This window comes from Myzus persicae, unplaced genomic scaffold, assembly GCF_001856785.1.
Source record: "Myzus persicae strain clone G006 unplaced genomic scaffold, MPER_G0061.0, whole genome shotgun sequence".
In the NCBI taxonomy this organism is placed as follows: domain Eukaryota; kingdom Metazoa; phylum Arthropoda; class Insecta; order Hemiptera; family Aphididae; genus Myzus; species Myzus persicae.
The window spans coordinates 285633-301126 of NW_019103602.1; the positions used below are offsets into that span (position 1 = coordinate 285633).

General features: G+C 39.9%; 1 protein-coding gene across 1 annotated transcript in view; it reads left to right on the forward strand.

Annotated features, from left to right (window-relative positions):
• Nucleotides 1-15494, forward strand: part of LOC111034836 — a 51496-nt gene that overhangs the window by 12910 nt on the left and 23092 nt on the right. Inside the window, exon 3 of the mRNA XM_022316228.1 lies at nucleotides 13953-14001. Within this exon, the coding sequence (XP_022171920.1) occupies nucleotides 13953-14001 (49 nt within the window). The remainder of the gene's footprint in view (nucleotides 1-13952; nucleotides 14002-15494) is intronic.

The following is a 15494-nucleotide window of genomic DNA, read 5'->3' on the forward strand; positions in this document are numbered from 1 at the left end:
TTTATGCATTTTACCGAAATGCTATTGTCTTATTTCTTAGGAATTTTCCTGCATACCTCAAAACAGTCTTTTAAAGTACCAACATCTACTAGATTTGAAAACAAAGTGAAAAAGTACATAATTCAACTTTAAATTGATACTTTTGTATTTAAATTAATTCTACTTATTATCCCATTGATTTGAATATTACACATGGTTGAGTGTTGAGTCGAAGGAACATGCATTATTTTAAAATCTGTCATTATAAAACAAGATTTTTGAAAAAAAAAATAATTTTTTTTTTCTTTTTTTTACTCACAACATACAACTATAATTCCTTGTTCTAAAGCAAAACATTTTTTGGAATACTTCAATGTATAACAATCAAGTTTAGGAAGAATGTTTTATTACTTATAAGTATTTAAAGTTTAGACGAGAGCAGTAGATTGGTGTAGGGGTTGATCCACTACTCCGCTCATCAAACTTTAAATACTTATAAGTTATAAAACATTCTTCCCAATATCGATTATTTTATACATCGAAGTACTTCGAAGTACTCTAAATAATATTTGTATTTGGTATATGAGATTAAAAAGACGTATATTAATATTCAAAAAGTAAAAACGTTAATAGTTTTTAAATAATGAGTGTTCTTTAATAAAAAAAAAACATCACCTGCTAGTATGGTATAGACTTTAGTAACGCAAGTACAATTTAATCGGCTTATTTCGATATTATATTTTTATGTTAGCACGCTGTAATAATGTATCGGTACATTTATCGAAGATGTGGATCCGTCTAATGTGGCCCTAATGATACGTTGTATACCAGCTATAAAGCATATACATTTATTTCGAAACTCGAATAGAAACGCATTAATATTAATTGGTTTTTTATATTATTCACAAAATATACAGACGGGCGATTTCCCGGAAATACTCGAGCTTTGTAGGTGGTGAAATCGATATCTGACCTCACAAATTGGTTTTATTTATGATCTTATAACATAATAATATTATATATTACTGTCGTATAGAACGGTATTGGTGGTATTATTTCTTTACCTACATCGCGCGGTTTCTTAACGAGCATACTACTAGAGCCTTTCAGTTTTAACGGATATGGCACACCTATTTGCGCTTATTTTACACATTATAATAATAAAGAAATATTATTACTATGTATTTTCTGTGCATTGACCACCCCGTATAATATAATCATCGACTTATCGTATATATGAGATAATGATATGTGCCCCATTTAAGTCCCGAGATTATAATATATTGCAATAATGGCTGATTATAAAATTTCTATTTGGCACTTAGCCAACGATATAATAATATAACATATAGGCAGGAACCCATACATCGGACATTCGGGATCTAATGGACATAACTGCCGACTTGTTGTTAAATTGTTGCACAATAATACAGTGTCGGTCGCGTGCAAGCACCGCGCTAGGTATTATTATAATACAATATAATATATATAACACTGTATGGCATTGTGTGGATATAATATAATATATATATCTCAAGCAGTCAAGCCTATATTATATATAAATAAATATATATATCGCGAAGCCACTACCGAACTACCGATGCCTTTTTATAATATATAATATCGTTGTGTATATAATATTATGTACTCGCTTCCGGGCATAATATACTTTAATACATCGTTCCCGATAATTTTCATATTATAATATAGCGTGTGCGGTGTTATTAAATTTTAATAATATTATTGATATTATACGCGAGGGTTATACATATTATTTACTATTATAGACGCGCCGGCGATAACGACGGCAAAACGTTTTTTTTTTTTATTCGGCAGTGGCTTATACCCCACACACAAATACACAATATTATTATTGCCGCTGCAGCTCAAGCGCCGATCTATTATAATGACCGCGCGGCCACCGTTGTGGTGCCCGTCCGTCCGTCCGTCGAACGGGTCGTCCGAGCGTGTGCACGCACCGCGGCCGCGGCACAGCACACGCACACGCGCACGCAAGTACACGCGCAAGTAAAACGACCGAGTCGGCGGCGGCGGGATCGACAAGACCACCGTCCACAAAACTCGTTTAATTCCCGGAACGCATTTAAATATATATAATAAACGTACCTGTGTATGTATGTATGTATGTATGTATGTATGTATGTATGTATGTATATGTGTGTTATATACCCGACTTCCCCCTCACCCACTACCTCCCCGACAACCCATCGCCGCCGCGCCGTCCATCTCGTCGACGTTCATATCTAACCGGCGTACCGTTTCTCGTTTCTTAACCCCTCGTCCGCCCGCCGCCGCACTACCACGTATTATAAATACCTATATATTAGGTATATAATATTATATTATCGTACCCATACGGAATAATATATTTTCGTTCGTCCATGCACACAGGCGGTTTTTCAAGAAAACGAATTATAATTATTCATCGTCGTTTACGCGTATAATATATAATATTATAATATACGTCTTCTTCGCCGCGTTTAACTCGGTCATCGCCGCCGCCGCCGCCGCCGCGAATCGTCAGCAGCAGTTATAATAATATATTATTGTAATAGGCATATTATTATTTAGTAATATACGCCGGCGGCGGCCTAGTCCAGGCGTAAATGGTAAACGGACGGGGTTTACCCCGTCAAACGATTGAGTGTACGTTTCGTCTACGACACGTATTAAGATGTAGGAAATTAGGCTTAGTACCCGGGAATTTAGTTAGCCGTACGACATGTTCGGCCCCTTTGGTTTTGATATACAAGGTGTAACCTGACGAATGCTAAATGAAAAATTGATGCTAGTTAAACGTATGAAAACATAAGTACGAATATTACACCTAATTTAAGATTTACACATCAGAACATTTCCAAAAAAAATATTGATACTTTAAAAATCGAAAAAAATAAGCCACGTACTTCACTTAAATAAAAGTCTGTACCGTGAACATTGATTGTTTTGAATTAAATTTTTCCAAAAAAAAATTCAGTAACATTTAAAACTATTGAAAAATAAAAAACAATTATTTTACACTGAGCTTGTAGCGAGAGTTAGTTTATAGTTTACTATCTAGAAACTAAACATAAAAAAAATATTGATTAGTACAAAAGTTATTTTATTTATCAGATCATTACTCATTCTGTTACACTTTGTATACCAAGGTATCTGAAAATCCCGGTTTGGAATTTAATGGAATAACATCTATTAGAATTGAAAGATCTAGCTCACATACATGTCTACCTACACCACGTCAAATTGTTATTATATTAGCACATTTTTAAAACATTTAATTTATGACTCATACGATTATATATTAAAATAAATTTAAAAAAAACCCAATTTGACCAAGTAAATTAAAAAATAATGAATTAATTTCCAAACTTTACATTATTATTATCATCTTACTTTTTAAATATTACTGAAGAAATTAATAAAAATAATGATTTATAATTTCCCGGAGACCCGAGTTTTATAATCAATATATGCTGAAGACAAAATATCCTATTTTAATATTTGTTGATGACGAAACGTACTTAAACTTATTTTTTTGAAACGAACGAGAGGTCCGAGATTTGTTGTAAATATTATACAGGCTGGCCGCCGGATTAGGAGGGTTTGATTCTCCCTAAGCCATTTTATTTCCTTTGTTGCATGTTGGGCTCGACTCTAGAGTCTTACAGTATGCATTTTTGGAGCATATACCTATTAAACAGCAGCAGAAAACAATACATAATATCGTACACGCACTACATTATCGACAACGGCCGTCACCGTTACGCGAAAGCGCCGTTTACCCGATCGTGGTTTTTACCTTTTCCTCCACTGCCTCCGTCGCGTGCGTTTTCTGCGTTTTTAATTAAAAAAAAAATCGAGCACGACCGTAGCTGTCGCGTGTGTGCAGTCGCCGAGTTTTCGCGGCCTATGTCGTAGTTTTTTTCCTCCGTCTCATAGGGTACTGTACTTGTGTTGTGGCTGTTAATTGTATAGATCTTTCTTCTACGTACAACGTTTGTCGTGTCGTTGTCGTCATCGTCGTCGTACAATACTCGTAGCGAGCATATTATAATAGTAATATATTATTTTTTCCTATCGAAATTTTCTCTTCCGGCACCGTCGGGGGGCCACCGGCGAGCACCGTGCTTTATACCGTACACGGCTCGTGCCGTGTATCCTATATACATATACACAATACATTATATACCCACATCAAATGCGCAGAGGGGCAACAGGGTTTTCGTGTCTAAAACGCGCCCCGCTAACTCGCAGATCCGCGAGTGACTGAGAGAAAAAACTGGGGTCACGATCTCCGTATTTATTATATTATGTACTTATAAGTACATATAATATATAGATGCCGCCGCCGTGCGTAATCCGCTCGCCACGACCGGACGCTCATTTATTGACCAACGACGATCGATACACCTCGATCGATACGATAACGACGACGACGACGACGACGATTATAACAATTGTAATAAATAATAACAATAATAATAATAGCCCGTCGTGTACCGTACATAATACCTATGTAGTATATGTATATATAAATATATATAATACATAATATTATATATTTTATTATAATAATATAATATCATAGTCGACCGACTGCGGCGGATTGTTTTAACCGGCGGCGGACCGCTTGACACATAAATACACGTGGCGCGCACAAAGAACTTTCCGAGAACCGTCAATATATTATAATAATATAATATATTACTACGACGATATTTTCGTGTCAATGATATTATACGCATTATATGACGTGTGTGTTTTGAGCTGCTGCAAGTCAGGTATACCCCGCTGCTGTTCCGCTGCCGATGTGACTGCGCTCGCTCGCGCGTGATTTGAATATTCAAATGTCCCATAATAGTATAATATAATACTATTGGAATTTATACATATCGAATACATAATAATAATAATAATAATAATAATAATAATATTATAATGTATAATATCATAGTACCATTCGAATTTATATAAATAATGCGTGTGTGAGTGTGTGAGTGTGTGTGTGTGTGTATACCACCGCGACGTACCTAATAACAAACGCAGCATTTCTAAAAAATGTATAAATTTATTTCGGTTTTTTATTTTATTTTCAATGACCGCCTGTACACACCTGTCGCCGCCACTACAATGCCGGCGACGACGACTATACGACGACAACGATTTATCGTACGATTCGATTCGATTTCGGTATTTCTCGTCTCGTTTTTTTTTATTTTTTAATAATACTCGTAGTCTTGGTCGCCGCCGAGGTATTTCTTCCGATTATATTTTTCGTTAATTGGCTCGGGTCTCATGCCGCGCGCGTTAGTCGTCGGCGGCGGCGAAACGAGCTGGCAGACCGGTTGCCGCCGTCGTCCTCTCTTCCGTTCGCGGTCTCTTTCCTTGTCCATCTCACTGTTTCTCACTTACTGTCTCTCTCCCTCTCGTACACACACTATCTGACCGCCGCGGTCTAGCCGTTTTTAATTTATATACACACGCACTGGTGCAGGCGGCGACGACGATATACGGCGGGGTAATACCACCGTGGTCGCCGTCGTACGGCAGCAGCAGTCGATTAAAAGCCCACCCTTAATTAAAAAAAAAACGAAAAACACGATCCCGCTGAAACGTCTCCTCGACCTATAGGACGCCTGTCACGTGTGTCCGGTGCACACCGGTCACCGATAGCAGTGCTGATGGTGGGGCGTGTGCGGGCAAGAGAGAGTCACCTGCGACGACGGCGACGATCGTATAAATAATATAATGTATATAGATATAGGAAGGCAGTAGTGTAATAATAATAAAATTATCCAATTTTTGTCGTTTATGCGGCGGTGAAGGTTGTCGGGTCAATCCGATCGCCGTCGCAGCCGCCCCGAATTAAAAACATTAAGTTTTAATGACCTGGAACGCGTATGTAGTCGCGTTTACTCGTCATTGTCTGGTTGGTTTTTTTACTGGTGGCGGCGGTTGTGATGATGATGGATACAAATATTTTTGTCGCCGCCGACGTCCACACATGCCGCACTGCCGCCGTTAATTGGGTTTTTTCTCGCGCGCGCGTGCGCTAGGCGGCTGTAGTCAGCAGCGGCAGCCACAGCAGCAGCAACGCATGAGAGACGAGACGACACCGCCGCGCTGCATACCTGTTCCGCTGTTGGTGATGCGGTGTTGTGCAGGTTATAATAATATGGAGGGCAGTCGGAATTCCGCTGGTGGTGGTGGTGGCGTGCACAGTAAAAAACCATCGCAGTATTTTCCGATTAATTAGTGAATACCACAACGACGACGACGACGACGACCAACTCTCGTCGGCTTTTCGTCGCGTCTAACGGCCAACGCCGCTTTTTAAGCGTGTGCCGCCGCTCAGTCTTTAACCCCCTCGTCGTCGTCATTATAAAGGTACATTACTATATATGTTACATACTCGTTATTTTCATTATAATTTCCGTTTGTAGCAGTTACACATAGAATAAACTTCTGCGGCATACTAAACCTATATAATATTATTGTTAAGTGTAACAACGCACAAATAAAGTATTTTATATACGATCTGGCACGCTGCAAAGGGTTAGCCGTTTTTCACTACGCGTGTGTGTAAAGTGTGTATAATATACACTACTGCTCAGTGCATTATAATATACACGCGTATTATAACTGGCGGCGCGTGCCACTCCACCGCCCCTGCATCAGTGACCGCAGATTTTTTTTTGCGCGACATGTGCAACCGCTACATCGGCCGGGAAAGGGGGTCAGAAGGGCGTATATATATAATAATACATTGGTTAATGACCCGCGCGACCCCGCGGGATTATCGTTCGGGGCTATATTGTTTTGAAGATTTTTTCTTTTTACGACTCCCCCGCGGCAGTGTATACTATAATGTACATAATACATACACACTGGATACGTATTATACTATTATAGTTATTATATGCGCGTACATGATGACCGGCGCACTTGACTATCGACGCGCCGCACTTTGCGCAGCAGTTTTTTTCGGCTATTGTCGTCGTCGTCGTCCCTCGCGCAGGGATGGCACCGTCGCTATTATGTAGTCGTCGTCGTAGTGCACGTTGCGTTATATTATTATATATTTTATATGAATGGCGCGCGAAACAATACGACGATAATTTCGTCGTCCTCGTCCCCCGGTCATCTGTCAGTCGGATTTTTTTCCACTGTTAATCCATACCGCCAACAGCTGCTGCTGTATCACACAACACTGTATACTCTACATATTATAATAATACTGAATAACACACGACGTGTACGAACGCGCACGTGTGACGACTGTCCCGCCGCCTTAATAATTATCATTGTTTTTTTTTTCACCATCGCCGAACACATTTTGTTATTCGTATAATAATATCATGATATACATAATAATATAATATTATAATATATTACAACATGCACACTCACACACATATATTATAATATGTATAAGCGTTGTGCGGGTGCTCTTGTGTGTGCAGTGTGTTGTCACATAATATAATGTTCGATGACATAATGAGCGCGCGCGCGAGGTCGATACTTTTGTCTATACGTTTTTTTCCTCTCGCGTCGAAAAACAAAAACAAACAAAAAAAAAAATTGTTTTTTCTTTTAATTTTTTACTTCGTCGTCGTTTCGGCTGCGGCCCCTTGCCGAGAGCGACGTACGCGGTTCAGCTACACAGCGTCGGTGTAGCGGTGGTGCCTCGATGCCTCCGCGGCAGATGCACCGCTCTCGCGTCCGCCCGTCGGTGTTACGTCGCCGCCGTCGCAGTTCGCGTCAGCAAAAGCCCGACACGCTGCAGAGGCTATGGCGTCTTCGGACTCCGGAGTCGTCGTTGTCCTCGTAGTCGTCATCGTTGTCATCGTCTTCGTACGTACGGCGGCGCCACCGAGTCGTCGTCCGGCGGCACGTACGACGCCGCCGCTTAACCATACGACGACTGTCGAGCTATATGAGACCTGAACTGCTATTATAAGTAAAGCGTATACATTACCGCAAGTATTAGAGACGTTTGACCCCGCGGCGGTCGATTGAATCGTCGTCAACAGAATAAATATACGGTGGATACTATACACAATATATGAACGGCGGCGGTGGTTTTTTTTCCGCTGATTTTTTTACCGCGGCGGGGTCGGGTGAGGTGACCGCGTTTCTTTTATTCATAGGCCGTACGACTACGACGACAACGGCCGACAGACACTCGTCGTCGTCGTCGTCTTGGTGGTGACGGCGATGGTGACGGTGGCGCGGTGGTAGTGGTGGTGGCGCCACCACCGCACACCGAACCCGCCGCCGCCGCTGTTGCACTTTTTTTTCTCGGTACGCGACGTGCGCGCACGCACGCGGTACCGACTGCGGCCGCCGTTACGTACTCGGACGTGGCCGCCGCGCGTATTGTACCATCGTCGTACATATATTCCCGGTAACGACTATACGCGAGCGCGCGCGCGCGCTCGCGTAATAAATCAATCAAAACCGGGACGGCGGCAACGTGATTGCTGGATAACCCCCCCGGCGGTGGTACTGCACCGCGGTCTCCTCCTACGCACATGTTAGCGTCGTAGTCGTCGTCGTCGTCGTCGTCGTCGTCGTCTTTCTGTCGACTTTCAATGGCAGTTATTATTATTCTTCCTATTATTATTATTATTATTATATTCCATCGTCGTAATTACCGTTCCACCGCGTTATCCGTGTAACGCGCGCGCGCGAGCGCTTCTACTAAAGCTGTATATTATTACGTTTTATAAACCTGCAACAGTTGTGTTCTACGATCGATTCATATTATATGTATACCTACGTCAGTATGATATTATTTTATTATAGCAGTCGAGATCGATACGGAACTTGGCCGCCGACGACGTGCCGGATTCGTTACCTTCGTCTTTATCGACGAGATAATATAGGTATAGGTATAGCCGTATAGGTATAGGTATATATAATATGATAATTGGTATGTATACGCGGTTTATGGTCATCAGCGATTTCGATGACACTCCGTCGTTTTAGAGAACACTCACACCGTGTGGAATACATTATAAACGGCATTTATTTATTTCCACCATTAACGAACGTCGTGATACCTTTGATCACATTTATAGGTTTTATAGAATACAAAATTTAACGATTGTTCGTTCATCATTAATCGATGTCAAATTTTAATGTATGGTTAGTATATTGTTATTCATAACAATTTAAACAACAAAATAAATGCGTACGATACAGTTAAAATGAAGAAAAAAATGTGACACTTATAGAATAGTTCTCCTGTAATCAGATATAATATGCACGTCTGAATTAACAGAACCAAACTACACACATTTAAAAAACAAAACATACTGGTCGGAGTTTATGGACCTACGTCTAATGAATTATAAATGTGTTTTTTGAATTCTTATATTATACTTGTGAGTTGTGAGTTGTGACTGATATGGTGTGATAGTTAATTGGTATTGGACAGTACCTACTGTATACCTATAGAGGAAACTAGTCTAAAGGAAATTAAAACTCACCTGTATAGTAGACAAGTTAAATTATAAAAATATAATGTTAATATAGATCAATATTTGAAATAAAACGATTAAATAATAATATATAATATACATTTAGGATTTATAATTGACCTGTTTTGGTTCACGTAGGTAGGTGTTTAATTTAGCACTTAACATTTTCATATGCCTAAAAACATATTATCATTAACCGCAGTAGGCACAGTTAATTTGTCTAACCAAATTAGCTCAACACAATAATTTGTTATTTATATCTTCAATTATTCTGTAAATGAGTTTATAGCACCATCTGCAAAGAATTAAATTAAAAAGCATTTAATCTCCCGGGGTAGATCGTGTATACAAAATATATTAATTAAATAGAAGGGCAGATGGTTTGATGGTCACACGGTGGACGGAACACCGTGAGGCGGAAGTTAAATTAATTGGAATGGTTTCAAAGTTATATTGTATTTTACGATTTCAAAATAGTATATTATTATCGAAAAAAACATACATTGGAGCGATATTAAAATATTAATACGGTATTATATTACTTTTCCCAGTTAAGCAGTGATTAAAAAAATTCTCCTATTGTAATAAATATCGGTATAGGTGGCTATAAGCAACCATAGATAATAACAAACAAGTATTCAGTATTCACAATTATTGTAATAATTTAAGTATGATCAACTGCGGTGTATATTATATAGCTTCTCTATGAAATCATTCTCTTAACAACGACGACTTAGTGACTATTATCGTCCTCGTGGACCTCAGTCCCGAGGTCTCTTGACTTTTATGAACTGTGTGATTGTAGATCGAATCGTTTCACAAACCTCCGGTATTACATCAATGAGCTTTTATATTATGGTAACAATGTTGTATAGACATATTGTGTATTTGTAGGGAAGTATTCAATTTAGGATGTTCATTCAGTAAAAGCGTCCCGGTTAAAACGGGATTGTCTTTTTTTGAGCATCAGGATCCCTTGTTTCGATAAATTTCGAACGGAATGCTTTTCATCCCGTCTTATTCCTGTTATCTCCCCCTGTATAAGGTGTAGTGTGTAAAAGAATAAGTCTAAAAGGTCCCATACTCAATTATGAATTATGATAATATATTGATATCGTATTCATTGGAATCGCATTTGAACGAAACAAACCGGTATGTTATACATTTGTCACATATTATGGTTTCGATAAAAGTTCTGGAATCCTTGTTATGCGTGGGTTGAGTCTTGAGAGTGATTCAAAGCCCTGGTTGATCTAATCATAATTGTATAAATACACATGCATACATATAACATATACGCGAACAGCCACAACGGGAAAAACTGGTCGTATTATATTGCACCGAGACCCTAAAAAGACGAATTATACTGCGCAGTCGGTTAGATTAGCTCACCATACGGCAATATTGTTATACTTGGACCAGCGTGAACAAAAACTGAATCTGTTACCATGGCCGAAAACTTTCAAAATTCCATCAAATTGGGACAAAGCTATAGTTCGGCATTATAAAAATATAAGGTCAAAGTCATTCGAAACAAGCTCAGTATGATGACAAATGGACAGTTTTTGGTTTTATTAAGTTATAAAACAGAATCGCAGAAACTCTTTTATTGTATAATATCTTTGAGGTAAAAGGTATTATACCTTGGTATCTTTACTTGATGAAACTAGTTGAAAATGTTCATTGCACAATACTGTATCTGCGAAAACAATGTGCGAAGATAATAGTAAGTACCGCAGCTTTCCATCTCCACATTTTAATAAAATAATGCTCAATCATTTCACCGAAATCTTGACAACATTAATGTTTATCAGAAAAAGTGGAGACGGCCGATAGTTGGATTTGTGGAGCACACGAGTCGGATTATTGTAGTGCCCGCGGTCCAAAGGGACGACCCAACACCTAAGCTAACACATCACCTATCCGCATACCACGGACTTCCGAACCGCACAAGCCAATAATTCGAGTTTCGTTATATGCAGTGGATGACTTATTTCGGCGACGCCGTCGTGCAAAGCGGAAGTGCCTGTTGCATTGCCGGATCGCCTTGTGTATTTACAACCTCGTTAGCGGGCCCGTCCGTCGGATCTCTTAATTTCCTCGTTGCGCGCGAACGGGCCCCTCCGTGGTGATTACACGCGAGTCGTCGTTTATCATATCGTGGCGTCGTTAAACTGCCGCCGCCAGCCCAGACGATATAATAATAATAATAATAATAATAATAATGGATATTAGGTCCCGCCGCGGCCGTGTGCGGTGGGCTCGTTCGCGGGACGACCTGGCCGTATAGCACCCGCCGCGCGCGCACAATATATAATACAGTCGTCCGCGACCGGGCAATTAGTCCGCGGCGTGTACCGCAGTCGTTAGTGTATATGTGTACCACATAGAGCGTAGAGCGGTGGCGTGACGTAGCGGAAAAACGCCGCCGTCGCGGCTTTATTATTATTATTATCATCATTTTTATTATTATGATTGTTGCACCGCTGCAGCCGCCGCGGTGGTGACCGGTCGGGCACGCACGCGTCCTACGCGCCGGTGACGCGGCGGAAAAACGGCGGTGGACGGGTTATGGCTTATTTAGGCGTAACAGCCGAAGATTGTGATGACGTGACGGTTTCTTTGCGGGCGGCGACGGTAGGCTCGTAAACTGTAACGTATGCAATTGGAATTTTTTGTCAATCTCGATATTTTAATATACATACATATTCAGTGGAAAACGGATGCGTGTACCGTCATCATATTACCTGTAAAAACTTTTTAAAATGCGAATATTTTAAATATGTTATGTTGCCGATCGAAAACCCAACACACCACGTTTCAATTTACAACCGACAGTGGAGTATACACCCTTAGGAGATACAATGTCGACTTAATATATTATTTTTAAACCTATTTTTATGAATTAATGGATACACCTAACTAAATATTACGATTATTAGAGTGCCGACCGGGGAATTTATGTATATTTACACCTATATAGGTATAGAGAATTGCTATCAATAATTACTATACCGACTCTTTTTCGTCAACTGCGACCAATGTCTGTATTGATACATGTATACTTTATAGTGCAACAAATATTTAACATTTCAATATACATTTAATCGAAATACTATTAATATACATCCGAAATATAAAAGTTTAAAATTTAAAATGTAATGTTTTTTTTTCGAATAAAACTTCAAAGCTTAAAGTTACCATACACGGTTTCGTTGTCCATACGATAGTACGATGGATATTTTTTAAGATATTGTACATAATCTGAAACTTAACGTCCCCTCACCACACTGCTATGCAGAGTTATGACTGCATCCGAGAACTATAATATAGGAACTAAAAAATGAAAAACGGGTAAAGTGCGCGTCTGCAGTCACCGTGTGCTAGGTTCCTATCGATCGTTGTTAGACTTGTTACGAGGTATACGCTCCAGAGTCTCAATGGACCCTATATACCGCCCGCGGTATAACATGTTCGCGGCGGTTTCCGTGGTGCAGCAAATTGTGCGCGGACCGTTTATAATATTATATATAGGTAGAAATCGTGTCTGCCGTGACAGCGGTGCAGTGGTTCGCGTAGGAGTTGGTCGTCGTACTTTTTTTTATAGCGTACACACAATATTATAATAATATAATATAATATACCTGTATAGGCGTGTGTGTGTGTGTGTGTGTGTCGCAGTGTTGTTATAATATCTCGTGTGTTTTAGTATATATACCAGTACGCGTATATACTCCTCTGGTTGCGGTTTCTCTGGTCGCGCCGTCCGCGATGATGATTTATCGTTGAGCTCGCGCGCGCGCGAGCGCGAGCTCGACTCGGCGGCGGCCATCGTCTCGACTACGACAAATATCGTACACGGTCACGGCGGCGGTCTACGACGAGGGGGTGGGTAATGGGTGGGGGTGCAAAAACATCGTACGCAAATGTACGTACGTGCAGCAGTGCGCACTTGTATGTATATTGTATATTGTATACGCACACACACAAACGGAGGAAGAATGTAAAAATAAGCGGACTCGGCGGACATTTCGTTCGTGCGCGTGCGCGTGTCCACTGCATATAACATAACTGCAGCAACAACGTCGCCGACGACGATAAAATATAAAATACGTAATTTATCGTGGTTTCTTGCTCCGCCGAGTTGGTTCCGCCGTCCGCGATATCGGCGTACGGCCATATCGAGCTCGGAAGACGCGTTTGAAAATCTTCAGGTACGCACCGCAAATCGGAACAATACTGCAGTCCGTCGTCGAATACGATGATAACAATATTATAATATGATTGTCGTTTAAATTGTAAACAAAAATTGTAGTCTGTACAAGGTTTTAAGAGCATAAAACTATTAAGACTGCATAATATTAATATTATCATACCAAGAATATTATTATTATTGTATAGAATAATAATATGTGTATTTTATATCACTAGGTATCTAATGGTTTTATTGGTTTTTTTCTGTTGCAGAGATCGTTTACGTTAGTATTGCAAGCGATGGACTACAACAATTACACGGGTAAGCGGCCGCTGTGATATTTATACTAAGCAATAGCAATAAGCGCAATAATAATTAGAAAAGATATTGTTATTATAGTCTACATAATACTTGTACGGCAATAATAATAATATTCATAATATATCTCGATTGAACGTGGTATGTATGTCGCGAGCGCGCGAGTCCATAAAACGATAATGTCACATAATATATAATAATATAAATACATCGTTATTATTAATATATTATTGTCGTCGTTGTCATTGTATATATGGCTCGACGTGACTCGGCCGGCAAATATATATATATATATACGGTATACACACATATACGATACGCCCACGCACAACGCATACACACGCACAATGCGAACGAGTTCGGTGTAATCGTCGTCGACCCTCGTCAATACTATACGCGCACATATAATATTATACGGGATGAGACGATCGAAGACGTATATTTTTGTTATTGTTGTTGTTGTTGTTGTCGTCGTCGTCGTCGTCGTCGTCGTCGTCGTCCGGTTGTCGGATTATGTTCATATATATTCTGTACTGTACGTATTGATATCGGGACTGCGGTGGGTAAGCCCATCATCATCACAACAATCGTAGCCGTCGTTTCGTCGCGGTATTGCGACGGCGGCGGCGGCGGCGTCACGTCCCATTCCACTGGGGCCACATACGCTGTTGCGACGACGAGCGATGGCACGGCAACGATGATATTGTCGTATATTACCATCATCATCGGTACTTGTACAACTACTAGTACTTATACAATATAATAAAATTATTATTACTATACACTCCGGACACTATATATTATATTATTATTATTACTTATAGCTATAATAATAATAATAATATATAATAGTACAGCGTTCGATACGATTCCAATTTCCAATTCCGTGTAGGAATGCGGCGGCGGGACGGTTTTATTACTATTGTGTTGTTATATTTTCATTATTACTATATTACTCTGTACCTATCTATACGGGCACTATTGAAAGATTTGTCGTAGTATATATTCTTTTTGTTTTCACACACATTTATATAATAATAATAATAATAATAATAATAATATGATGTATATCGTCCGTCCGTTCGTCCGTATGTCTGTATGTGTGTGTGTGTGTTTGTGTGTGATTGTGACGACGACGACGCCTATTGTTGTACACCTACCTACGGCGGAGAGATAAACGCGCGTGAACAACGGAACGGAGGAAAAAAAAGGGTAGCCAAGGCGAAACGCCTAAGAAACGGACAGAGGAGAATAGAAGAAGGAATAAAAAATCGTCTCAATCAATTCCACGCGCGTCGTTGTTATACTAGGTATTGTTGAGCGCAGGCGCGTGCGTGTGTGTGTGTTGTCCGTTGCAACTATTATTATATATATGTACAACATAACATAATAATAATAATAATAATATACAACATACAACTGAGAGAGCGGCAAGCACCGAATCGAATCGGCGGCGGCGCGGTACGGGCTTTTCGTCCGGTGGCGGTCGAGTCGAA